This window comes from Acinonyx jubatus, chromosome D1, assembly GCF_027475565.1.
Source record: "Acinonyx jubatus isolate Ajub_Pintada_27869175 chromosome D1, VMU_Ajub_asm_v1.0, whole genome shotgun sequence".
Lineage (NCBI taxonomy): Eukaryota > Metazoa > Chordata > Mammalia > Carnivora > Felidae > Acinonyx > Acinonyx jubatus.
Genome location: NC_069390.1, coordinates 94,643,412 through 94,671,253, shown reverse-complemented (window position 1 = coordinate 94,671,253; position 27,842 = coordinate 94,643,412). Strand labels below are relative to the sequence as shown.

Genomic DNA, 27,842 nt, shown 5'->3' with positions numbered 1-27,842 from the left:
GAGATCGTGAGCTGAGCTGAAACCAAGAGTCGGACGCTTAACCGACTGAGCCGCCCAGCTGCCCCTCCTTTCATATCTTTTTTAACCTAAGTTTAATTTTTATTCCTTGTTTTTTGGCGCAAAGTTCACTTACTTGTCTTCATAGTCCACCTCACAATGATAGGCCGTTAAAGCAGCATCGAGATACTTCTGCAAACCAACTTCGGTTTGTTAACTTGGCAATCTGTAGCTGTTAGGTTCTTGCCGGTAGATATCAACAGTTGCCAGAATGTCGGAGGTGGGTGACAGCTAGCTGCTCCTCTGTAGGTTCACCACCAGCTTACCATGGTCCAAGCCAGGTTCAGACCTTTCTGGCACAAATGTGTATCAGTAAGCAAAGACCCACTCTGTATGGGCTTGATGGTATTTCCTCTGTTCTTACAGGTGATGCAGACACAATGTTCTAGAGCAGGGATTGGCAAACTATGGCCCTTCCCTTGTTTTTGTCAATAAAGTTTTATTGAAACAGCTATTTCATTTGCCCCCATGTTGTCTGTCACTGCTTTCATGTTACAGTGGCAGAACTGACTAGTTGCATGGAGGCAGGATGGCATACAAAGTCTAAAATATTTCTCTATGGATCTTTACAGAAAACCGACCCTTGTTGTGGAGGCAAGATTCTGTTACCCTTTGAGTTGGCATCAGGCAACTGGAATCCTCTAGCTTGATAAGTCATAGGCATTACCCCTAAAAGTTGAGGTTACGGGCCTCCTTAAATTGTTATGTCCTGTTCATGCCAACGTGTATATCTTTAGGATATTATCGCCAATTCAAATATCTTGCATGCTGCTGATCTCCCAAGACAGCTCATTTGTACTTTCGCTATTCTGACCAACCAACCACTAATTTCACTATTCAAAACCAGTTTCTAATGCTCATTATGCTAATTTAAAGTCTCTAAGGATGATAGAGATAATGAGAAAACTTAGGAATTGTCTCAGGATTGTGGGCTTCTCTATGAGAAGTTAGCTGACCATAGTTGCGGCGTGAATTTTAGGATAACTGTCCAAAACCAAGCTATCGACAAATTATTTTAATCATAACATTACTTCAGTGCGCGTAAACATAACGCTAGGTATAAGCACTTAATGTTTATAACTTAAGCGCGGCAGTAAAACCCAAACACATTTACAGATTGTAAATAAAACTATAATACCAAGAAGTTTAAAATTAATTTTTTATAACACCTTTATTGAGATATAATTCTATGCCATAAAATTCCCCCTTTTAAAATGTACAGGTTGTCAGTATATTCACAAGGCTGGGTAATGCTTATTGTTACCTGATTCCAGAACAGTTTCATCACCCTCTTACCCCCATTCTATTCTCCTTGCCTCCCAGCCTCTGGCAGCCACATATCTAGTTCCTGCCTTACAGAATTGCCTGTTCTGAACTTTTTTTTTAAGTTTTATTTTTATTTATTTGAGAGAGACAGCGCGAGTGGGGGAGGGTGGAGAACTCCGACCAGGTTCCCTGGAAAGCCTGAAGCTCGAATTCATGAAACCAAGAGTCGGGTGCATAATCGACTGAGCCACTGGACGCCCCGCCTGTTCTGGACATTTTGTGTAAAGAGAATCTTATCCTATGTGATCTTTGGTAACTGTTTTCTTTCCTAGTATAATATTGTCAGATTTCATCTGGGTTTATTGAGGATGATCAGAATTCATGTGTTTTTAGGTTCATTGCCAGTTCAAATCTCTTGTTGAACCCCTCTGGGGATTTTTTTTTTTCTTGTGAGTTATTGTACTTTTCCACTCAAGAATTTCCATTTATATAATTTCTATATCTTTATGGATATTCTTTCTTTGGTGAGATAGTGTTCTCATACTTTCCTTTAAGTTTTGTGACATGGTTCCCTTTAATTTTTAAAAGAAATTTTAATATAATTTATTATCAAATTGGTTTCCATACAATGCCCCGTGTGCATCCCAACAGTGCCCTCCTCCATGCCCATCACCCACTTTCCCCTCTCCCCTACCCCACATCAACCCTCAGTTTGTTCTCAGTATCCAAGAATCTCTTATGGTTTGCCTCCCTCCCTCTCTGTTTGAAACTATTTTTTCCCCTTCCCCTCCCCCATGGCCCTCTGTTAAGTTTCTCAAGATCCACATATGAGTGAAGACATATGGTATCTGTTTTTCTCTGAATGACTTATTTCACTTAGCATAATACCCTTCAGTTCCATCCACCTTGTTGCAAATGGCACGATTTCATTCTTATTGCCAAGTAGTAGTCCATGGTATATGTTAACCACATCTTCTTTATCCATTTGCCGGTTGATGGACATTTAGGCTCTTTCCATGATTTGGCTATTGTTGAGAGTGCTGCTATAAACATTGGGGTACAAGTGCCCCTATGCGTCGGCACTCCTGTATCCCTTGGGTAAATTCCTAGCAGTGAAAAAAAATTATTTTAAGTTTATGTATTTTTGAGAGAAAGGCAGAGCAAGCAGGGGAGGGGCAGAGAGAGAGGGTGAGAGAGAATCCCAAGCAGGCTTCACATTGTCAGCATGGAGCCCAATGCAGGACTTGAGCTCATGAACCTGTGCCGAAACCTGTGTCGGATGCTGAACTGAGCCACCCACGCGCCCCTCCTTTCATTTTTTTGAACTTATTTATGATAAGGATTTAAATTTTTGTCTCTAAATCCAATATCTGGCCTTCCTCAGGAACGGTTTTCACTGACTGTTTTGTGTGTGTGTGTGCGCGCGCGTGTGTGTGTGTGTGGGGGGGCATACTTTACTATTTGCTTGTCTTGTCATTTTTTTGGTTGAAAGTAAGACATTTTAGATGATATAATGTGGCAGCCCCTCAAGGCAGGATTTTTTTGTTGTTGCCTTTTGCTATTGTTATTCTTGCCTATCTTTGTTTTGTTTGTGAGCTCCCTGCATTCATTTTGTAGTGTTTGTATTTTTCGTTGTGGAGGTCTATGAAATGTTTGATAATTAGGCTTAGTGATCTGCTAATGATTGAATAGAGATTTTTTTAATGTTTATTTATTTTTGAAAGAGAGATAACGAGCAGGGGAGGGGCAGAGAGAGAGAGAGGGAGAGAGAGAATTCCAAGCAGGCTCAGTACTGTCAGTGTAGAGCCCGACGCAGGGCTCGGACTCACCAACTGTGAAATCGTTACCTGAGCCGAAATCAAGAGTCTGACACATAACCAGCTGAGCCACTCAGGCGCCGCTAGAGATTTTCTTAAATTCTTTGAACTTTCCGGTAGCTTTTGCCAAGGGCCTCTGAGCGTGGGTTGGGGGCCTGCTTTCAGTGCCATCTACAACTCTGCCTTGGCCTTCGGCTGCTGTTCCTGTAGAGCCCAAGGTTACTAGCCAGCCGCGAAAGATCAGGCCCTTTTCACTTCAACCCTCATCATACTCACAGCTCGCAGATGCGTGTGTGTGAACTCGTAGATGCCCCGGGATATTTCGCACCTTATCAGAGCCTCTTACAGGCATCTGCTTCCCCCGTTTTTCCTTCCACGCTTTTTAGTTAGCCTTTCGGTAGCTCCGAGTGGTCATGCTTCTCCAGCAGCTGTGGTGTTAAACCTTTGCCAGTTGTCACTGTTTTCCGTAAATGACCTGGCTGTAGGTGTGTTTGTGCAGTGAGCGGAGTCAGGTGATATGAACAGAAGGCCTGGGGATGCAGTTTTGAAGCAAGCCATGGGAGTACTCTTGCGTCTGTGCTCTCTGGGGACCACTAGGCTGCTGGTTTTCACACTTAGGTTTCCACGGCTACCACAGAGAGAGAAGGGGACAGGACTGAGGCCACGAAGTCATCTCTATCGCTGTGCTTCAGTCACGCTTCTTGAGTAAGTGCCCCTTGTGTTTTGGTGAGCCTTTATTTAATTTTTAGAACTCTGAGAAAGTTGACGTGGAGAGTTTTCTGTCAGCGTTCCTGCTACCTTTCGGACATGAGCGGAGTTTGAGAGTTCTTCCTCTGACATGCCGGACATGCTTCTGATAAATATTAGCTTCGTGAAACTTTTTGTAATTGTGGGCGTGTTCGAATGTGCACGAAAGAACAGTTTATACCGATAGGATCTCCTCCGCAGGTGCCGTCATTCGGCCTTAGTATTATTTATATTTTTGCGATGTTTGCTTTATTACATTTGCTAATCTCTTTTCATGGGTGTCTTGGAATACTTTAAAGCAAATCTCAAATATATGTATAAAATATATATAAACTCTTATCTGTAAATATTTCAGGATAAACAACATTAACGTGGACGATGATGTTTCCCTGAAACTTTGTTACTGCTCCGGAGGAGAAGGTGGTCGTAAATGCTGTAGCCCGAGAGCTTCTGAATTGGTGTCCACCATGTGCCTTGGGGTCCCTCATTCTCTGGCCACTTTTCTATGTGAAACTTTGAATTGAATAGCTCACTGTGACATCCTTTGGCCTTTACTCAGCAAGAATGCATCATTTATTTAGATCTTTCCTTGCTCTTTTCTCCTTGATGTCTCATTTCCTTTTTTTGCTTTTTTTTTTTTAATGTTTATTCATTTTTGAGAGAGAGAGAGAGAGAGAGAGAGAGAGAGAGAGAATGAGTGGGGGAGGAGCAGAAAGAGAGGGAGATACAGAATCCAAAGCAGGCTCCAGGCTCTGAGCGGTCAGCACAGAGCCTGACGTGGGGCTCGAACCCACAAACCACGAGATCATGACCTGAGCCAACGTCGGACGCTTAACCGACTGAGCTGCCGAGGCACCCCTCCTTTTTTTGCTCTTGACCTAGTCTCAAACATGAATGCAAGTGCGCCCTCTGAAATTCAGATTATTCAGATACGCATTTATTTTTCCTTGTCAGAATGAAAACACTAAGTGAAAAAAAATCATAAATTCTCAGACCCTATAATATTGGCATTAAATTGAAACATTTAAGTAACCCCGGATGCTGGTGAAAGTGTTTGTGTTGGGAGATGCATTAACTGTGGGCTTTTCAGGAAGGCTATTTCTTCTGTCAAAAATGAAAATTTTGACCTAGGAGCTTTAAGAATGGCATCCTACATATATTCTTATGTAGTTCTGAAAAAGGGAATATATACAAGCATAGTCACCAAAAAGTACTTCTGGAGATAACACCAGTGCCCGTGAGCTGTTAAATGGAAGATGTCTAAGAGCCTCTGTTAACGAAAAAAAGTTGAATTGCATAACAGTATTTCTATCACAATCTCCTCTGTATATAGAAAATAAAATTGCATGTATCCAGTTTGCATTGTGTTTGGATACTGGTAACAGACTAGAAATGAAAGTGGCTTAATGAAGACAGAGGCTTCTTTTTCTCGCATCAGTGCTGCCTCGAGGTTGGCAATCTAGGGCTGGTATGTCGGTGCCCTGCTGTCATGGGGGACCCAGCCGTCTCTCTTCCTTTTCCACCAACCTGCCTAATGATTTCCATTCTCAAGGTTCCCTCTTGGTCCGGGACATCTGTAGTAGCCTTTAAGTCTTTGTGGGAGTTAGGAAGAGTGAGGACAGGTAGAAAGGCCAAAATAGGACCCCTTCCAGCTGATTCCATCCCTTTAAGCAGCCTTCCGAGAAACCCAATACCACATTTCTGTTTATACCCATCGATTAGCACACAGTCACATGGCCACATGAGATTACGCAAAAGGCAGAGAACCCTAGTGGTTTATTTGGGGTGGCAGTCAAGGTCCTGGTGCTAAGGAGAAAGGAATCATGGGTGTTGGGTAAGTGTAGCCGGGTCTGTCACTATATAAATATGCTTTCAGACATGATGGCACAGAATACTTCTGTAAGCACCCATGAGAGCCCGTTACCACTGGGTACCCTGGGGAGCAGAGTAGGAGGAGAGAATGAGGGGAGGGAGAGTGTCTGCATTTTACCTTATATCCGGCTGTACTGTTGGATATTTCTTTCTCAGGAGCACGTTTTACTTCTACAATTGTGGTAAAGAGAAACTCAACAACCACAGAAACCCATGGTTCATTAAGGAAAGTATTAGATCATCTATCTGATAATCCATAGTGTGCCACAGTTTCATTGTTAATGTGTTTCTTGGTGGCAGGAAAGTATTACGGTAACTCCTTAAGAGGACCTGAGGAGCAAGCCAGAATGTCCAGGCTTAGGAATCATTATGGTCCCAGAAGGAAGTGGGACAGATGTGTTTTGAGGTTTCTTGTGACCTTTGTATTCTGTGACTTACTGCATTTATGGAGTAAGACTGGGCTTGGTATGAATTCTCAATTCTGCTGACCAACAGCGCGCATTAAGAACGCTTACAGGGGGCACCTGGGTGGCTCAGTTGGTTAAGCATCTGACTTCGGCTCAGGTCATGATCTCACAGTTTGTGGGTTTGAGCCCCGCGTCGAGCTCTGTGCTGACAGCTCAGAGCCTGGAGCCTGTTTCAGATTCTGTGTCTCCCTCTCTCTCTGCCCCTCCCCCACTCACTCTCTGTCTCCCTCTCTCTCAAAATTAAATAAACATTAAAAAAAAAAAAAAAAGAATGCTTACCTGATGATGGGCCCTAGTGTCACTGAAAAAAGTGGCTCCTTTCTAAGGTATAACCACAGGAGGAAGTAGTAAAACATAAAGCATAAAATAAAAGTGTGTGTTTCACGGACATCTGTGTATTCATGTATATTAATAGGGATTTATATAGGGTAACTTAAATGAATCCTCTGACCTTTATAAATAGCTATAAAATTTTATGGACTCAAGGAGGGCTTTTGGAATTTATGCCTAATGGTTTTGCTGGGCACTGTTTCCTCGTTCAGGTAATATGTTCTGCGCTTTTAACGATCCTGTTGTTTCCCGTGGCCCCATACGGAGTACAAGCCATTAACATGGTTTCCAGTGTGCCATTTTGGAAAGGCGGTGTTTTGCGCCTCCGTACCTGGCTTCTGTAAAACAAACTATTTTCAACCATTTGTTCGGTGTGGTTTGAACATACGAGTATATATATGGCTCCGATGAATCAAGAATAACTTCGTGTCCAGCGGCTTGCTTTTCCAGCGGTGTTTATTGGGCGTATATTAGCACAGGGGATTCAGTTGTTACAGTTAAGAGTAATTGGTATGTTTCTTACTCTGTAGGAGTTTAAAGTCTGTAATAAACAGTGGCAACATAGCCAAAGGTAAACGAAGCCAAATTAACCCCTTCCGGCTGGGGAATCCCACCGTTCCGCTGAGCTCAGTCGTCATCTGCGTGGTTACGTCCACACGGAGGGCATGTCTCCATTTCTGTCCGGATAGACGTGCGACATTTGCTGTCAGTGCTCAGTCCCGTGCTTTGAGAGCTGGGAAAAAAAACCACCTTGAGCCTCTACAGTGGTTCTCCTTTATTGAATCATTGACTCATCGGAGAACCTGGTAAAAAGTGTGTATCTTCCTGGTAGAATAAATGACAGCATCTACACAAACTATTCGCGTGTTTACAAGGTTCCTGGACCATTTAATCCCGTCGACAGAGAAGTCCTGATGCTGAGCAGCTTCTCATTTTCATAGATGAATAAGCTGAGACCTGGAGAAACTGAGTGAATTCCTGATAGTGACTTCATGCACATTTTCAAGATTCCACAGCTGCACTTTGGTGTCTCTAAAACACAGTGCGTTGTGGCCAATGTCCTGTGGAAATGCCCGGTGCTCTACCCAAGAAAACACATCCTGGCAAAAACGTTCATCAGTGAGAAGTGTTAAAAGATTGAAAAATAGGAGCAGGGAAGATTTCCTCAACTCTGTGCAAGTTAAAGCCAGGTGTCACTGAGAAAAAGCTTCTTTCTTTTTTTTTTTTTTTTTTTTTAAAGTTTGTTCATTTCTTTTGAGAGAGAGAGTGAGAGAGCACAAGCAGGTGAGAGGCAGAGAGAAGGAGAGACAGAATCTTAAGCAGGTTCTACGCCATCAGTGCAGAGCCCCATGTGGGGCTTGAACTCATGAACCGTGAGATTGCGACCTGAGCCGAGATTAAGCGTCAGACACTTAACCAGCTGAGCCGCCCAGGTAGCCTGAAAAGTGGCTCCTTTTTAAGGTACAACCACAATGGGAAGTAATAACATATAAAGTATAAAAGGGTGTGTTTCACTGACATCTGTGTATTCATATATATTTATAGGGGTATAAATAGGGTAATCTAAATGAATCCTCTGACCTTTAGAATCTGTAACCTGAAAATAGGGAAAGAACAGGGAATAAGTTAAAAAAATTTTTTTTTTAATGTTTAAGAGAGAGAGAGGGAGAGACAGAGCCTGAGTAGGGGAGGGGCAGAGAGAGAGGGAGACACAGAATCTGAAGCAGGTTCCAGGCTCTGAGCTGTCAGCACAGAGCCCGACACGGGGCTCAAACCCACGAACTGTCAGATCATGACCTAAGCTGAAGTCGGACACTTAACTGACTGAGCCCCCCGGGTGCCCCAATGTGTATTTATTTTTAAGAGAGAGACAGAGTGCGAGCGGGGGAGGGACAGATCGAGAGGGAGACACAGAATCGGAAGCAGGCTCCAGGCTCTCAGCTGTCAGCCCAGAGCCCGACGCGGGGCTCGAACCCATGAACTATGAGATCATGACCTGAGCTGAGGTTGGATGCTTAACCAACTGAGCCACCCAGGCGCCCCAGGGAATAGGTTTTATATGCGTGGTGTGTGGCTGACCTCTCCCTGTGCTGCACTGGGGAGCTGTCGGGGTTAAGCCTCCACCCCCACTCCCAAACCTAGGTTCAGCCACGGGACCATCTTCCCTTCCTCCTTATCTGGTGTTAGGGAGTATCTAGTACCTGTCGGAGACCAGTTGTCTGGGATGAAGGTCATGCAGCCTGAGCCGTGGCCTGAACACAAACGTTGCAAAAATGTGCATTTGCAGTCACACTGTGTTTTGTGCTCTTGGTAGAAATAGAGGGGCCTGACTTCTCCGTTTTCCTTCTTCGCTTATTTTGAGAGGCCGAAACGTGGCACAATTGACATTTCCCCCCTCCTTTTCCTTGACAGCATCTCCTGGGCAGTCCGCAGCCGTCTTCTGTCCAGCTCTGGGTCTCCTTTGGCCGGAAGCCCATGCGAGCGGCCCAGTTTGTCACAAGACATCCTATTAATGTGAGTAGGGTCCGCTTGGGGGTGGAAAGAAGTGTATCGTCCCCATGTAGGGTTCGGGGGAAGGGTGTTGGAGGAATGTCCTTCTGGGTAGGCGTTGGATGGAATCCCCCTGCATTCACTTGCTAGATGGGTCTCTAGAATGAACCATTATGTTTTGGCCATCTTGGTCTGTTTTCTCCCTCTTCCCTGTTTGAAGCACAACTCAACGGGACCCTTCATTTGCTTTATGTGGAGAGGGATTGGCAGGGAGGTTTGGGACCGGAGTCCGTGGGCTCAGTGTGCCAGTACTAAAGGATTGGGGAGCTAGTGACCACAGTTATTGATGAGGCACCTGCTGTGTTGCTTACAGATGGCCGGGTTCCAAAACAGGATAAGATTTGGGTCCCACCCTTTTAGAAACACACAGGTTGGACATGCAGAGAATCGAGCTGAGGAGGAAATCATATGTAGTCAAACGCTTGACTGCCGCATGTGTGCGTTAGCACGTAGAGATCAGTAGGGACGATCAGCGTCGCCCGGGGTCATCAGAGAGGTGACCACAGGCAGGAGGTGGCATTTAAAAAAAATTTTTTTTTTTTACGTTTACTCATTTTTGAGAGAGAGAGAGAGAGACAGAACATGAGCGGGGGAGGGGCAGAAAGAGAGGGAGACAGAATCTGAAGCAGGCTCCAGGCTCTGAGCTGTCAGCACAGAGCCTGATGCGGGGCTCGAACTCATGAGCTGTGAGATCATGACCTGAGCCAAAGTCGGATGTTCAACCGTGGGGCTTGAACTCACAGACCATGAGATCAACACCTGAGCCAAAGTTGGGTGCCCAACCGACTGAGCCACCCAGGCTCCAAAGGTGGCATTTTTTTTTTTTAATGTTTATTTATTTCGAGAAAGAGAGAGGGAGAGAGTGCATGTGCCCGAGTGGGGGAGGGGCAGAGAGAAAGAATCTCAAGCAGGCTCCGTGCACAGCCCAACACCAGGCTCAGTCCCTTGAGATCATGACCTGAGCCGAAACCAGTCGGACACAACCGAGATGCCCAGGCGCTCCGGGAGGTGGCATTTGAAGGCCTTGCCTCTAGCAGCGGGCGTGGTGGCAGCTGGTAGCTTAGGTGGAGAACATTCTTATCAATTCTTTGCTTTTTATGGGTTCCGCCTTCCTTTGGTACCTTAGAGACAATGCAAGGAAAGGAAATGCACATTAATGTGTATCGTGCTTTGTACTAATGATAGATCTCCTGGGAAAAAGAGGGAGGAGACATTATTAACTACAAAGAGGTTCTAAGGTCATTTACGGAGTCCGGCGGCCCACTCTTTCGTGCCCCATTTGCCAGTAAGGGGCTTACTCCAGCTACAGGGCATCCTCAGCCCCTCGACAGAGAAAGCTGGCCAAGCCTTCACCAAGCTTTGGAAGCTGTCCATGGGCTCCGGGCCTACGCCTGTCCTTGGGACATTTGGAAGTCCTTACTTTAGCGTCCATAAGGAAAGCCCACTACGCGGCTGTGTTTTTTGACTTGTGCGTTTTTCGGTTCTTGATTCCAAAGGAATATTACATCGCAGATGCCTCCGAGGACCAGGTATTTGTGTGCGTCAGTCATAGTAACAGCCGCACCAACTTGTACATCTCGGAGGCAGAAGGGCTGAAATTCTCCCTGTCCTTGGAGAACGTGCTGTATTACAGCCCAGGAGGGGCGGGCAGTGACACGCTGGTGAGGTAAGATGATGAGTCCCTCCCCTGCTTTCTTACATCGCCGCAGCCCCCACCATCACGTTGGGTGTTTTTCAACGTTACCTGAGCATCTGGACTCACCTGGTGAGTTTTTGGAAAGCCCGATGCCTGGCTTGTGGTGCTGTTTAACCACTTTGGGGTGTGGCTGGGGTAGGGAGATTAAAACAATTTTTGGGCAATGTTTATTTATTTTGGAGAGACAGAGCACAAGTGGGGGAGGGACAGAGAGAGAGGGAGACACAGAATCTGAAATAGGCTCTGAGCTGTCAGCGCAGAATCCGATGCAGGGCTCGAACTCGGAACAGCGAGATCACGACCTGAGCCAGAGTCAGACGTTTAACTGACTGAGCCACCCAGGCGCCCCTGGGGTATGAAGATGTTAAAAAGCCCTCGGGGGGATTTGGATGTGATGCCAAGGCTGAGCATGTGTCAACCCCTCCCTGGGTTCCTGTCCTTCAGTTGTCTGGCTTTGTGGTCTCTGAGTAAGTGGGAAGAAGCACTTGGAAAATGTCAAGCTGTCATGGGTAGGCTGGTGTGGGTAGCCATGGGGCCTGGCCTCCAAGTGACTCAGGTTAATTGACATTTTTTTTTTTTTTCTTACTGTAATTGCAAACATTACTCTGTGGGTGTCTATGGAAAGGGACCCATCTGGTGAAGCTGGCTGGAGGGCAGCGAGGTCTGGCTCTGAGGCCACGACCACCAGGTCAGAGGGCTTGGGATTGCCGTCCATGGTCTCTCATCAGGCTGGTGATTGATGTAGTCACCGCTTCTCTCAACAAGGACACTGCTGCTCTGGGCCAGAGCTTGTTCCAGGCACCGCAGTGAGATCACGTGACCAGTGACGAAAAGTCAAAACAGGGCCCCTGTTCCATGGAGCTTTTGTTCTCACTGGGGGAAGACAGAACATAGACGGATATGTGATTTGCGGGGTGATGGGGAGTGCTGGGAAGCAAAGTGAAGTAAGTTCAGAGGACGGGATTGTGAGCGTGTTGTTTCGTATAGGCTGGTCATGGAAGGCTGTTCTAGGACAGTGACGTTTCAGCAGGTGCCTGAGTTATGTGAGGGAGGGAAGAGGCAGGTACCTGGGGAAGGGCACTGCAGGCAGAGGGAACAGCATGCACAGAGGCTGTGAGGTTGGGCGCTGTTGGTTTATTTTAGGAGCGGTGAGAAGGCCAGAGTGGATCCAACAGCTGGAGGAGGAGGGAGAGAACCCAAGATATGGGATCTAAGAGAGCAGGGCTCAGGTTGTAGAAGGACTTCGAGAGCATGCAGAGAAGTTGCTTTTTCTTCTTTCTAAGCGGAATGTGGAGGGTTTTGACCGGAAGATGGACATGGTCTGATTTAACCCATTACATTTTTTAAAACCATTTTAAACACTGTGAATTGCATTATATAAAGGAGAGCACACGAAACATAAGTGGACAGTGTTATCAATAATTTCAGGTGAACACTCCTGTGACTTATCTTTGAAAGAAGCCGTCTGGATGCTGTGTGCAACGTAGACTCTGGAAAGATTCTGGGAAGCAGAATGGGAAGATTCTGGGAAGCAGTGTTAGAGAAATCCGGGCCAAGTGGGGATTGCTGTGGGCTGGGCCCAGGGCAGTAGTGGCGGAGATGAGGGAAATGGGCAAATTCTGATCCTTTGCTGGTAGATTTGCTGCCCGGCTCTGGAGAATCAAGGGCCCACTGCTGCCTGGGCTGGGCCATTGGCAGAATGATGCCTGGTGCAGAGTCAGGGAGTCAGGGAGGGCTGGGTGAAGGGCAGGTGTTGGGGGAAAAAAGCAAGACTTCGGATTTGGACTCACCAGGTCGGCTGTGCCTGTTGGATGCCCACGGGGAGAACTTTCTATGTGGTCTCTGATAGTGCTTTTCCACTCGCTGTTTCGGCTCTTTTGGAGGTGTGTCCTATTTTATGCCTTACTTTCCGCCCCCCCTCCCGCCCCCCAATATAAATTCACAAGTCATTTATTATTCAGTGTGTGTTAATGTGTTCTAAACCATTCCTACCATGATTCAGCCTCAGATTTTTTCTGGTTTGGTCAGTGGCAGGCTCTTTGGCCTGGTTCCTGTGTCCTTTTTGTTTTCTTTTTAAAATAATTTATCGAGGTGGAATTCACATAACATTAGCTTACGTATTACCCGTTACATATATATCAGATACATATATATCTGATATATATATTAATGTTTATTTTTTATTTATTTTTAAAAAAAATTTTTTTTTCAACGTTTATTTATTTTTGGGACAGAGAGAGACAGAGCATGAACGGGGGAGGGGCAGAGAGAGAGGGAGACACAGAATCGGAAACAGGCTCCAGGCTCTGAGCCATCAGCCCAGAGCCGGACGCGGGGCTCGAACTCCCGGACCGCGAGATCGTGACCTGGCTGAAGTTGGACGCTTAACCGACTGCGCCACCCAGGCGCCCCTTAATGTTTATTTTTGAGAGACAGAGAGTGAGTGGGGGGAGGGGCAGAGAGAGAGGGAGACAGAATCCAAAGCAGGCTCCAGGCTCTGAGCTGTCAGCACAGAGCCCGACGCGGGGCTCGAACTCACGGACCATGAGATTGTAAACTGAGCCGAAGCGGGACGCTCAACCGACTGAGCCACCCAGGTGCCCCTCCTTCCTTTTATTATAATTAAAACTATAAGCCATTATTCCTCAGGCCTTTTATAGATTCTGGGTTTTTTGCCCCCTCACCTTTGAGAGCCTCTGGCTGTGGAGCAGGTAAATCACAGCTTGCAGAAGGTTTCCTTATCTTCCACATTCGTCAGGTGATCCGGATAGAGATCTCAGGGCAGAGCTGAAGCCAGAAGCCGAGGAGAGCGGCTCCCCAGGAGGCAGTAAGCTCAGTTATGTGACCATATGTCCCTGTCATATACACGCACGGTCCTTTATTTGGTCACAAAGGTCACACTACCGCCCTGCCTGAGCATACGATCCAGTTCGGAAATTGGAAACAGATTTATGTATACACTCACAGACCAACACAGCCTCAGCCTTCTGGTCGCTCTCCTCAGATTTTATCTCACGACTGGAGATCTTCAGATAAGCTTCTTTGAGTCCAGTTTTGTCACCCACTTCTCCATCTCAGCAAGATGAAATGGGCTGAGGGTGAGTGAGCGGATTAGGTGGGCAGGCTGATTAAGAAAAACAGCACAACACAAAGCAAAACAAAACACAGCACTTCTGTGGTATTTGAAATGAGTTGTTCTTTGAACGCAATAGGAAAAGTGCCAAAGAACCGATCCTAACTTGCTTTGAGAACTGGAGAAGGAGTTCCTGACGGGGTGACCCTGGCACTGGGGGGATGGGCAGAGCAGAAATGTCATGGAAAGTGATGTCTGGGTGGAGGAACAGGTGTGGAGAGGAGATGTCAGGCCTGGGGGGGGGGGGGCAACTGAGGAGAACCTGAGATGAGGGCGAGGCGGCCTTGGGTTCTGCAGGGAGGGTGGTCGAGTGGCCCTGGTGCGTGGCCGGGGAGCAGGGGCAGGTGCTGTTGTGAGGGCTAACGAGAAGAAATGTAGGAAAATGGATGAACAGAGGGCGCTCGGGGAGAGGTGAGTTGTCGCAGGGCCAAAGGGGAGCCGACAGGACAGTCTGGGGAGCGTGTGAGGCACAGAGGACAGGTTTCTGCTTGGATCCAAGAGCCCAAAATTCCAGGGGGAATGACCAGAGGGAACAAGCAGGGCTCTTTTGATGAGAGAAACCCAGACCTCCCACATGCGTGAAGGAAGCCAGGGGAGCTGACGGCAGCTTCATGATGATGGAATCCAACACCGGATTGCTGAGGCAGAGAGCAGGTAGATGAGAGATCTTGAACCGATTTCCAAAGCAGCAACCAAAACATAACTCCAGTAGACCTAAGGAAACCACATGTCAGAATATGTGGTCTCAACACCTGTATCTTACTTAGGATTGTGCTCCGTCTCTCACCCTGAGGTAGCTTTGTCAGTGCTTTTTAAAAATGTTCTTTTTCAGGGGCACCTGGTGGCTCAGTCGGTTAAGTGTCCGACTTGGGCTCAGGTCATGATCTCACGACCAGGGAGTTCGAGTCCTGGATGGGGCTCTGTGCTGACTGCTCAGAGTCTGCTTCGGATTCTCTCTCTCTCTCTCTCTCTCTCTCTCTCTCTCTCTCTCTTTCTTTCTGTGCCCCTCCCCCGCTCACACTCTGTCTCTCTCTGTGTCTCAAAGATGAATAAACATTAAAAAAAAAATTTCAAAAATTTCCTCGTCTGCCTCAGAGCCTGGAGCTTGCTTCTTTCTGTCTGAGGAGGCCAAGCACCCAACCAGCTCAAGATTTATACAGCAGATCATGGAAGAAAGCACTTCTGTGTTTTGTTTTGTTTTGTTTTGTTTTGTGTTTAAACAAAGCCCAGTGGCTCAGAACCCTTCTAAATAAAGGGCACACTTCCAGTTTTGAAAGCCACGTGTGAAATCTGGTTAGTGCTTCTCCGCGATCTGTCGCATTTGAATCCTGTGGTACCTTTTCAGTGCAGAACTACTTTCCAGTGAAATCAGTGTCCTAGCATGGCAGTTCAGGCCTGGGAGGGCTTATTCTCTGCATCACTGCTACCAAGTAGAACCTCAAGTTTCTAGAACCAGCCTCGCTCTGCATATGGCCTCCTTGGGTAGGGATTCTGCTCTGCTTTCTGACAGAAACCCTATGGGCTTCTGTCCGATCAGCGTGTTGGATAATTAGTTGAAAGTGTAAGGCTGTGTAAGCTGTAACACCGTATTCCTGCAGATTGGGGTAAAGCCCCAGCTCTTCTATTAGCGTCTGGCAAGACCAGCTTATTGTTTTCCGTTGGCCGAGGCTCACTGGAGGATTTGCGGTGAATTTGTTAGTGAAGAATTGGGTGGGACCCTTTCATCAGCTTTCTGTGTTGTACTCAGCATTCTGAACTCCCTACCGAGGGGATCAGCATCCTGGCCTTCAAGGTTAAAAAACAGTCACATTAAAAAAAAACACAGAAAACCAACAGATTATTCAACTGTGACAAGGGACAGGATGCTGTTACGTGCTACAATATGGGCGAATGTTGAAAACATGGGAAAGTAACCATAAAAAAGGCCACATGTTGCACGATTCCGATGATAATGAAACATCCAGAATAGGCAAACCTGGAGAGAGGAAAACTAACTAGTGGCGAGGGCTTGCCAGGACCTGGGATGGGAAGGAGACGGGGAGTGCTTGCCAATGGGTATGGGGTTTCTTTCTGAGATGCTGGAAAGGTTCTGGAACCAGATAGTGATGCTGGTACAACATAACGTTGCAAGTGTACTTCATGCCATTGAGTTCTGTCCTTTGAAACAGTTAACTTTTATGTTATTTACAATAAAAACATACCAAGGAAGTGTCAATTCTGGTTCGCAGCTGTTTATTTTCTCTTACGCAGGTATTTTGCAAATGAGCCATTTGCTGACTTCCACCGAGTGGAAGGGTTACAAGGAGTCTACATTGCTACTCTGATAAACGGTTCTATGAATGAGGAGAACATGAGATCAGTCATCACCTTTGACAAAGGTGGCACCTGGGAATTTCTTCAGGCTCCAGCCTTCACAGGATATGGAGAAAAAATCAATTGTGAGGTATCGATGCTTTCATCTTGTTTGGGCTTTTAATACAAATTTTTATGTGGCGATCTGCCCTTACAGTTCCCAAACTCAGCACCCAGGCACCCGGAGCTGCCGTGGTGAAGTCCCAGGGGCACCTGGGATGTTTTTAAGTTTTTAAGGGAAACACATGACAACGTGATATTTGTTCGTCACCCTGTGAAATGCTGTCTTGAGTTAGTTCCTAGTTTCAACATTACTTCATGCTGTATTTCTTTGGGAGGCATCGTTCCTTGGTGAAGCTGGATTTTCTAGCAGGTGATAAGATAAAAAGCAAGTGGGAAAATCAGGGTGGAGCAGGAAATGACATTGGTATGATTCTAAACTTTGAGAAGTTACGTAGTACCCATCAGGTGCACATATCCCGTATTAAGCAAATGTGGTTATTTAAGAATGAAATAGAAATTTTGTTTTCTTTCTCTTTCTCTTTCTGTGTATATGTATATATGTGTGTGTATGTATATATGTGTGTGTGTGTGTGTGTGTCCATGTATATATACATATGTATATATATATGTCTTTTTGAGCTGCTACTAAGTTATTAGAACATGTATACTTATTTAAGTTGCTTGGCCTTAACTACTTAAAAAACAAGTGTTGGTATTTCTTCTGGCCTGAGGCTGCTATAAAAAATTCATGGGGATACTAATTATGTTGTGAACCAGAAAAGTTGTGGCAACTCTGACATTGAAAGTCCCACATTGATGTGGAACTTGAAAAAAAAAATGCTTTCTTGAACAGAACTTAGGATTCTACAATTTTCCCAATCAGTGGCTCCATCTGAAAAGCTGAGAATATGAAAGGTATTAGTTGGTCTCACTAAAGGGTTCCCCCTCCCCTAGGTGGCTCCTTTTTGTCTCTTGGAAGAACAGTGCGTTCTTGGCTTTGAGTTCCTTGGCCTTATGTGACATCCCACACCTCCACTTTCGCCTTGCACAAGGGATCTGGGGTATGTAAAGTAGGTGGGCAGAAGGAACTCAGAAAAACTCGAGTGGCAGCAGTCCTTGGAAAAACCGTAAGAGTTAGACGGTCACCTGGTCTTTTGGGTTTTTGAATTTTGTTTGTCCACGATTGTGTCGACTCTACTGTATGCTGTATCTGTGGCCATTGGGAAATTTGTTTTGGAGGCTCTTGCTTTCCCCAGGCTTCTCGGTTACTCTTCCCTATTTGGCAACAGGTTTCGGCTTACCGCCTGGAGTCTCACTTGGGGAAGAGGCAGGGTAGAAGTAGATAAGAGACAAACATACAGGTGCTTCTTTATTCAGGAGTGTCTTCTAGATTTGGGGAGTGTTTCGTGAGTCTGTGTGGATGGGGGTGGGCTGCTTTTGAGTGTCCGCTGGGGGTCTGAGCCCTAGTTGTATAGAATTAATGGTGTTGTTGAAACTCCGCTTATTCCCCTGACTGATCTGTTTAGTTATGAGTTGTACAACAGTTGGTCGAGCTTTTCGTTTCTGCTTGTGAGTTTAGGTGCTGAAAGAACAGGCTGGTCGGCACATCTTTGTTTGAGACCCAGCCTAACTTGCTCCAGTTTTCATTTGCGAAACTGCGATGCCAGCAAGGTGGACGTTTGTTAGATCCTTTTTTATAAAAACCAGCGTATCTTGCAGACCATGTCAACTTTTACCTATTAACGTGAGCGCACCCAAGAGTTACCCCGTCTAGAACACCAGACGTGGCCGAATGACATTCGACCAGCACATTCTGGCCAAGGGAACCAGGCCTGACCACACAGCAAACGGCTTTGTTTGCAGAACTATTAAAATCCGAATGTGAAGTGGTGGAGGCGGGTTTGAGTAGCTCGTTTTGCAGTGGACGTTCATCGCAGGGCTGGTTCTTTGGACGAATGCAGACTGCATCACAATTGTTTTCATGTGGATTTTTAGATCTCATGTGTTGTACACCTGGGAGCTTTATGACTTCTGATCCTTGGTGTTTCCTCTGACGGCGTTGCGTAAATCCTATTTGCAATTGATCTCTCCTGACTTAAACAACGAGTGCCCTGAAATCATTTCATTTCTCTTCGGTCCCAAATCACGTGAGAGTTATCTCTGGGTAATCTAGAGGGAGTGATAGCTTTCGATCCATTTGAGTTGACACTGATTTCTAATTGCCATTCTCCGAGAGTCTCCGAAGGAATGTTTTAATTTTATTTTTCTCTTTTCTTCAGCGGGAGGCATTTGTGTGGTTCGGATAATCGCATCCACCTGGGGTGGGAGGGGGGATGGTGTGGGGACAGCTGGGGCGTGAGTTCTGGTTTCCTCTGGGCCAGATTCCCTTTTCGCTGTGTGTGGTTGCAGTGTTTTCACACGGGCCTCCGTGTTTTGGGGGAGCGGGAGGCATCCTGTCACGTGCTGATGGGGTCTGGAACTTGTGTCCCGTAGCTCGCCCAGGGCTGTTCCCTCCACCTGGCCCAGCGGCTCAGCCAGCTGCTCAACCTTCAGCTCCGGAGGATGCCCATCCTGTCCAAGGAGTCCGCTCCCGGGCTCATCATTGCCACTGGTAGGTCTGCGTTGCTGCTTCTCACTTAGGCCCTGAGCTCTTTGGTTACACGCAGCCGAATACGCGGTGACCACGGACACCTGCCGCGGCAGGTACCGTTTGTGGTTTTGAGACGTTCTCAGTCGCTAAATACCACTTCGGATTCCTAGCTGGGCAAGGCGGGTATCTGACATATTCTTGAAGTTGAAAGTCATTACTCCTCTTGCATTTCAGGGTCAGTGGGAAAGAACTTGGCAAGCAAGACGAACGTGTACATCTCCAGCAGTGCCGGAGCCCGATGGCGAGAGGTCAGCTCCACCCTCCCCCCCCACCCCCCACCCCCCGACCCCAACCCTTCCCCCAGCCTCAGCCCGTGTTCTTGTTTGTCTGAGAACACGATTGGGCCTCAGCATTTCAGGAACACTTGTGGCCTCAGGTGGAGGTCAATGGCACCAAGTATGACTACGAAATAAAGAGGGGAACCCAGAGCCACACGTGAGCGCCCGCTGCGCTGACTTGTGTCCACACCTTGTAATGTGGGCTCGCGATTTTGCCGAAAGATAGCCCTTTGAATCAAAAACAGACCTTTTCTTCCCCCTGCCTTGTAAATGTAACTAAATATCCCAAGAGGACAAAGCAATGCCCAGTTTGCAGGGCCTGGCATGGGGTGGGTACTCAGCATAACGTTTGCAGACCCTGTCAGCAAAGGACGGGGTGGGTATCTGGTGTGAAGCTGGCTGTTTTATTTATTTTTGTATCTTTTTTTCATTATTAAAACTTTTAAAAAATGTTTGTTTATTTTTGAGAGAGAGAGAGTGCAAGTGAGGGAGGGGCAGAGAGAGAGAGGGAGACACAGAATCCGAAGCAGGTTCCAAGCTCTGGGCTCTCAGCACCGAGCCCGACGCGGGGCTCGAACCCGTGAACTGGGAGAGCGTGACCTGAGCCGAAGTGAGTCGCTCAATCGACTGAGCCACCCAGGTGCCACAGAAGACTGTTTTTACCTTAAGTTCGTAAAGCTACTTTGGGTCCTTAGGCACTGATCATACTAGTTCTGAAAGTAGAACTCGCTTTATAGTCCCAAAATGTTCATCCAGCCCTGGACATTAGAGAATTGCCAAACCTGTTTAAAAAAAAAAAACAAACGAAAAACAACGCTTTCAGCAGCCTCCCATGCCAAGGGGTTGCTTTCAGGGGCACTCTCCTGCCTGTGTGGGGAGCCACCAGGAGATTGCAACAGACTACTGGGCAAGAATTTGAGTACGTCCCGCATGATGTCAGGAGGGATGTAGCGTTCTCAGAAGAGCCAGCATCCTCACGGTGCTTCTTATTGGGGAATGTGATATGTACACGTTCATATTTACTTCTTTATTTATTTTTATTGTTTTTTCTTTGAGCGAGAGAGAGAGGGTGCAAGTGATCCAGGGGGAGACTGGGGCAGAGAGAGAGAGAGAGAATCCCAGGAGGGGCAGAGGGAATGAGAGAGTGAGAGAGAGAAAAGCAGGGCTCACCCAAAGTGGGGCTCGTGTTTATCCAATGAGAGGCTTGAGCTCACTCGATGTGGGACTTGAACTCACAAACCGTGAGATCATGACCTGAGCCTAAGTCAGATGCTTAATGACTGAGCCACGCAGGCACCCTGTACACATTTATATTTAAATATGTACTATGTGAAGCATTAATAATACCCGACGTTTGTTTGGCTTCTGTACAGTTTACAGAGACCTAGCACCTCTCTCCTACGAGGTAGGGCTTACCGTCCTTCAGGCTGAGGGATCTGGGACCGAGACGTCGTGTGTGCACAGAAATAAAGAACCATCCAGGATGGTGGAGAACATAACTCCGTGTTCGGGTGAAAGATGTCGTTCAGGCCCAGGAGTCAAAAAGCGTGAACAGTTTGGAGTGTGGGGGGCATCCTTGTGCCGCCCCCTTGGGAAGGATTAAACAGCTGGCTTTCCTCTTCTGGGGAGCCAGACCTTCCTTTTGAAACGGGGTGTTCTCTCCTCAGCGGATAGGCTTGTGGTTTGTTTTGGACCTTCTGATGTCGGTGTCCTCTGGGATTTGAACATCTGCGAGTGCTCTCCTTCAGGGTAGAAAGCAGTGGCTTGCTCCTTCTCCAGTGAAGCAGTGTCATGTGGCCAATGCTGGGGCCACTCTTGTGCCTCCTTCCAGGCATGCTTCATGCCCGCCAAGAGCAGCCATTGCACAAGGGATCTTATTTTTGGAAGGAGGGGAGAGGAGGGTTGAGACTGCGTCTGTGCGAGTGGGCATCTGAGTGCGCTCAGGCGGTGTTTGCATGGGACAGTCTGGGGGTTTGAAGGGCATGGGTGGTGACAGGGGAAGTGTGAGATAGAGATGCGGTGGGTAGAGGTTGCCCAGAAAATTGGTGACCGTACTTCTCGTTCCCCTCCCGGTACTCATGAGTAGCGTGAATTCCCCGATCCCGAGTTCTTTTCTGTGCCGTCTTTCCTTACCTTTATTTGTTGAGGACAGTAAACTCTGCATAGGAAGGGGTACGGTTTGATCAGAATTGGTCACCATCCCTAAACCGTCGCCGACCCCACAGTTAAGACAACAAGCGTTTCTGTCCCTCCCCAAAGTATCTTTCTTCCCCCTTCGCAGTCAGTCCATCCTTCTCTTGACCTCGTCCCTGCCAGATTATTAGTTAGCATTTTCTAGAATTCTATATAAATGGATTCATAATATGCCACCCGTTTGCCTGGCTTCTGTCCCTCGTCATGGTGATTTTGAGGTGTATTCATGCAGTTTCATGTATCAAGGGCTCTTTCCCATTTTGTTGTTGATTAGCGTCCCACTGTAGGGATATTCTACAATTTGTTTATCCATTCGTCTGTTGATGGGCATTACAGTTTTTGCCGATTATAAATTATAGCGGTTATAACATTTGATCACGTGCTTTTTTTTTTTTTTTTTTTTTAAGCTACATATTTCTATTTCTTCCGGGCTGATACCTCAGAATGGAATGACTGGACAGCTTAGTGGGTCTTATGTTTAACTTTTTAAGGAATTACCAAATTGTTTTTCCAAGTGGATGTACCATTTTACATTTCCACCAACAGTGTGTGAGAGTTCTGAATGCTTCAGGTCCACGCCAACAGTTGGTATGGTCAGTCTTTTTAATTTTAGACAGTTTGATGAGTATGCAGTGATCTCTCATCACGGTTTTTAAAAAATGTTTATTTACTTTTGAGAGAGGGATTGAGAGAGAGAGCATGAGCAGGGTAGGGGCAGAGAGAGAGGGAGGGAATTCCAAGCAGGCTCCTTGCTTTCAATGCAGAGTCCTCTTTGGGGCTCAAACTTATGAACTGTCAGACTATGTATGGCCTGAGCTGAAATCAAGAGTTGGCCACTTAACCAATGGAACCACCCAGCACCCCTCATTGTGTGTTTTAAAATTTTTTTAAATTTAATTTATTTTCTAAAATTTATTTTGAGAGAGAGAGAGCATAGCAGGTGAGGGGCAGAGAGAGGGGGAGAGACAGAATCCCAAACAGTCTCCATGCTGTCAGCACAGAGTCCGATGTGGGCTTGAACCCATGAACCATGAGATCATAACCTGAGCCAAAATCAAGAGTCAGGCTCAGTCTGACTGAGCCACCCAGGCATCCCCCTCATCATGGTCTTAATTGGCCTTTCCTTGGTGACTAATGATGCTGAGCTTCTTCTCATATGCTCATTGGCTATTTCAAAATCATGCTGTGCAGTGTTCACATCTTGTACCTATTTTACTTTAGTTTGTTTTAATTAAAAATTTTTTTAAAAATGTTTTTTGTTATTTTTTAGAGAGAGAGAGAGATCATCACGCGTGAGCTGGGGAGGGCCAGAGGGAGGGAGGCAGAGGATCTGAGGCAGGCTCTTCGCTGACAGCAGAGACCCCGATGCTGGGCTTGAACTCCATGAACCATGAGATCATGACCCGAGCCAAAGTCAGACGCTTAACCAACTGAGCCACCCAGGTGTCCCGCTTGCCTTTTTTTTTTTTTTTTTTTTGATGATTATAGTGGACACCATGTATTGTTGGCTGATAGATGTTACTCCTGACTGTCGAGAAAGTTAGACGAGTCTGGGAGGTCCTGGGACCTTTTCTTTGTGAGCCTGGATAAATCTTCTGTGCCCTTTGGAGCTGAGGTTTTCCCCATCTGAAATTGGGTAGTTGGTTTAGAATTATAAAATGACAGCCTGTCAGAGCTGTCCAGGGTCCTTATGTGTCAGCATCGATGATGAGACTGAGGCCCCTGCACGGTGGCTGGACCGGGTCTAGGGCCAGTCTCCTGAGCACCCACCGCCCCTCCTTGTCCCACAGAATCTGCATGAGTGGGTGGGTTTATGGGAGAAGATGAAGTGGCAAGACGGAGCAGGGGCAGCACAGGCTGTGGGCTGGGATAGCCCTGGAGCCATTACTTAATTGTCGAACGGAATTCAAGAGTCGGATGCTTAACTGATTGAGCCACCCAGGTGTCCCAGAATACTTTTTAAAAAGAGATTTGAAGGACCATTTTTTGAAAGTTTATTTATTTATTTTGAGGGAGAGAGAGAGAGAGAGAGAGAGAGAGAGAGAGATCACAAGCAGGGGAAGGGCAGAGAGAGAAGGAGAAAGAGAGAATCCCAAGCAGGCTCCACACTGTCCGCACAGAGCCCGACTCAGAGCTTGAAACCATGAACTGTGAGATCACCCAGCCAAAATCACGAGTCAGATGCTTAACTGACTGAGCCACCCAGGCGCCCCTCAGAATACTGGTGACACCCAACGTTGGGGGAGTTTCCCCTCACAAGGAGCAATTCTCTGGACACCAACTGGATGTCCTACACTTGAGTCATGTCCTACACTTGAGTCCTACACTCCAGCTAGCTGGAGTCACCACAGACCCCGCAGGTTAAGGGTTCAGTCTCATGAGACTGAGCCCCACCCCGCCTCACCTCTCATGCTAATTGCAAGGTACAGGTTGTCACTTATTCTTCTGACTGAGCAGCTTATAAATAGGATGTTCCTATGAACCACCCCCCCCCCACCCGCCCCGCAAACTTCTTGGGTTCCATAATTTGCTAGAATGGCTGACAGAATTCAAGGAAATATTTACTTACATCCATCAGTTTATTATGCAGGATATTACAAAGGCTACAGATGAGTAGCTGGATGAAGAGGTACATAGGGCAAGGTCCAGAAGGGTCCTGAGCTAGGAGCTTCTGTCCTCATGGAGGTGAGATATGCCAGCCTCCCAGTATGTGGATGTCTCCATCAACCTGGGAGCTCTTCTCATCTTTCAGTTAAGGGGATTTTTTAATTTTTATTTTTGTTAAAAAAATTGTGTTTTTTTTTTTTAACATTTATTTATTTTTGAAACAGAGAGAGAGAGAGAGTGCGTGCATGAGCAAGCATGAGCGGGGGAGGGGCAGAGAGAGGGAGACACAGAATCTGAAACAGGCCCCAGGCTCCAAGCTGTGAGCACAGAACCCGACGTGGGGCTCCCAACTCATGGACTGCAAGATCGTGACGTCAGTCGGATACTCAACTGACTGAGCCACCCAGGAGCCCCAGGGATGTTTTTTTTTAATGGTGGCTTCATCATTTAGGCATGATTGATTATGAACTTAGACTCTCCAGCCCTCTGTCCTTTCCCCAGGGGATGGGGTGGGGCTGAAAATTTCAGGCTTCTAATCACGTTTAGCTTTTCTGGTAGCCAGCCCCTGTACTGTCCAGGGGTCCACCAAGAGTCACCTTATTAGAACAAAGGACTCTCCTATCATCTAGGAAGTTCTAAGGGATATAGGATATATAAGATACACATCACTCCCATCAGTCAGGAAGTTACAAGGTTTTTAAGAGCTCTGACCAGGAGCTGGGCATGAAGACCAAAGTACGTAATTTTTTTCATTATCGTACCATCACATATATGATATGGTATTTACATTGTTTGATTCTTGACTATTATACTAATCTCGAATTACTGGGATAAACTCGATTTCATTATGATATATTATCCTGATTAAAAATTTTTTTTAATGTTCATTTATTTTTGAGAGAAGGAGAGACAGAGTGCAAGCTGGGGAGGGGCAGAGAGAGAGAGAGTGAGACACAGAATCCGAAGCAGGCTCCAGGCTCCGAGCTACCCGCACAGAGCCTGACGCAGGGGGTCGAACTAACGAATCGTGAGATCATGATCTGAGCCAAAGTCGGATGCTCAACCAACTGAGCCACCCAGGCGCCCCGATATATTATCCTTATTATATAAGGTTAGGTTTGAGTCGCTAATACTTTGTTACAGATTTTTACATTATTCACAAGAGAGATACTGGTCTGCTTTTTTTTTTTTTTTTTTTTTTGTAATGTCTTTTCAAATTTTGGTGTTAGGGTTGGGCTGGTGTCATAGAACAAGTTGAGCAGTGATTCCTCTTTTATGTAAAAGTGGTGTTATTTTTTTTCTTGAATAATTAACCAGTGAATGTATTTTCACTTTTTTTCTGTTTTTTTAAATTATTTTTTATTTTTTGAATTTTTTTCAAATTTATTTTTAGTAGCACATTTTTATTCTTGGGAGTCTTCTTGGGAATGTTTTGGTTAGAAATTCAGTTTCTCTGGCAGATAGAGAACTATTCAGATTTTCTACGACTTGTGTCTGTCTTGGTGAGTTTCATCTAAGTTATTGAATTTATTGGGTTAAAATGACTCAAGGTATTTTTTAATTTATTGTTTTTTAACATTTTTATTTATTTTTGAGACAGAGAGAGACAGAGCATGAACGGGGGAGGGGCAGGGAGAGAGGGAGACACAGAATCGGAAGCAGGCTCCAGGCTCTGGGCCATCAGCCCAGAGCCTGACGCGAGGCTCGAACTCACAGACTGTGAGATCGTGACCTGAGCCGAAGTCGGACGCTTAACCGACTGAGCCACCCAGGCGCCCCTATTTTTTAATTTTTTTAAATGTCTATAGGATCTGTGGTGATAACCTGTTTTCATTCCTGATATTGATAATTTGTGTGTGTTTTTTTTTCTATTTTGCTTTTATTAGTTTAGTTACTGGTTTGTCAATATTGTTGATCGTTTTAAATTTTTTTTTTTCAACGTTTATTTATTTTTTTTTGGGACAGAGAGAGACAGAGCATGAACGGGGGAGGGGCAGAGAGAGAGGGAGACACAGAATCGGAAACAGGCTCCAGGCTCTGAGCCATCAGCCCAGAGCCTGATGCGGGGCTCGAACTCCCGGACCGCGAGATCGTGACCTGGCTGAAGTCAGACGCTTAACCGACTGCGCCACCCAGGCGCCCCTGTTGATCGTTTTAAAGAACATGCTTTTGGCTTTGTCTCTGTGCTTTCTTTTGTTGATTTCTGCTCTTTAGTATTGTCTTTAACGTTATTTACTTCGGATTTACTTTGCTTTTCTTGTAGTTTTTTTGGTGTAACTTTAGGTCACTGATTTTAGATGTTTTTCCTAATAGAAACATTTAAAGCTGTAAGTTTTCCTCTAAATACTGTGTTAGCTATGGCCACAAATTTTAGAGATGTTATAATTTTGCTGTCACTCAGTTCAGAATATTTTTTAATGGTCCCTTTTAAAGTTGAGATGTAATTCACATACCATAAAATTCACCATTTTATTTATTTACTTATTTTATTTATTGGGTGTGGAACCCAATGCAGGTCTTGAACTCATGACCCTGAGATCAAGACCCGAGCTTAACCGACTGAGCCACCCAGGTGCCCAAGACTGTTACCATTTAACATAATTATTGATATAGTTGGATTTAGGTCCAGGATTTTATGTATGTATATATGATCTTTATTTTTTATTCCTCTGTTCTTCCTTTACTGCCTTTTTAATATTATTTAGATAGTTTTGGCATTCTACTTTTATTTAGGTACTGTCTTTTTTATTATGTTTCTTTATATTTTTTAAATTATTTATTTATTTTGAGAGAACATGGGAGGGGCAGAGAGAGAGAGGGATAGATAGAATCCCAAGCAGGCCCCACCCTATTAGTGTGGAGCCTGACATGGGGCTTGAACCCAGGAACCATGAGATAATGACCTGAGCCAAAAGCAAGAGTCAGTTTCTTAACCAACTGAGCCACCCAGGTGCCTCTCTTTGTATTTTTTTAGCGGTTACTCTGAGGATGACAACATGTATATTTAATCTACCATGGTCTTTTTTGAATTAACATTGCTCTTAACATAATGTTACACCTAACCTAAAATTTAGAAACCTTGCGAGTACGTAAGTCCCTTTCTCTTTTCCTGACCTTTTTGTTATTATTCTGTGTATCCCATCGATATACATTTAAACGCTATAAGACAGTGTTTTTGCTTTTGTTTTGCTTTACCTGTTTTTAAATACCAGTTTTAATACCAGTTTTAAAGAGTTCAAGGGGGAAAAAAACAGTCTCTCATATTTACCCAGGTTATTTCTTTTGCCCTTTCTTCATTCCTGAGAATCCCTGTAAGCCCCTGATAGGTTTCCCTGCGGCCTCAAGAAACTCCTTTAGCATTTTTTGTTGAGCAGACCTATTGGCTACGCATTTTCTTGGTTTTCCTTCATTTGAGAATCTCTGTATTTCGCTTTCCTTCCTGGAGGATATGTGTGCTGGATATAGAATTCTGGTTTGACAGTAATTTTCTCTCGGTGCTTTAAAGACGTGCTACTATCTTCTTGCCTCCCTGGTTTCTTATGAGAAATCTGTAGTCATTTTAGTTTCCAGTTTCCTGTATGCAATGCATCATTTTGTGTAAATGCTTCAATGTTTTTTTCCTTATCTTTGGTTTTCAGCAGTTTTCTTGTGACATATCTAGATGTGGTTTTCTTTGCGTTTGTCCTGTGTGGGTATGCTGATCTTGAGTATGTGAATGTATGTTTTTCACCACATATGGGAAAGTTTCAGCCATTATGTCCTCAATTTTTTTTTCTTTTTTTTTTTTCTTTTTTTTTTCCCTGCTCTAGTCCCTTTTTCCTGTT

The 27,842-nt window shown here is 45.6% G+C and overlaps 1 protein-coding gene across 3 annotated transcripts in view; it reads left to right on the top strand.

The window, feature by feature from the left end:
* The window catches only part of SORL1 (sortilin related receptor 1), a 171,382-nt gene that overhangs the window by 44,245 nt on the left and 99,295 nt on the right, over window positions 1-27,842 (top strand). For all 3 annotated transcript variants that reach the window (XM_027036764.2, XM_027036763.2, XM_027036762.2), the window contains exons 7-11: window positions 8,969-9,070; window positions 10,603-10,772; window positions 16,186-16,378; window positions 18,784-18,901; window positions 19,115-19,188. In XM_027036764.2, the coding sequence (XP_026892565.1) occupies window positions 8,969-9,070; window positions 10,603-10,772; window positions 16,186-16,378; window positions 18,784-18,901; window positions 19,115-19,188 (657 nt within the window). The remainder of the gene's footprint in view (window positions 1-8,968; window positions 9,071-10,602; window positions 10,773-16,185; window positions 16,379-18,783; window positions 18,902-19,114; window positions 19,189-27,842) is intronic.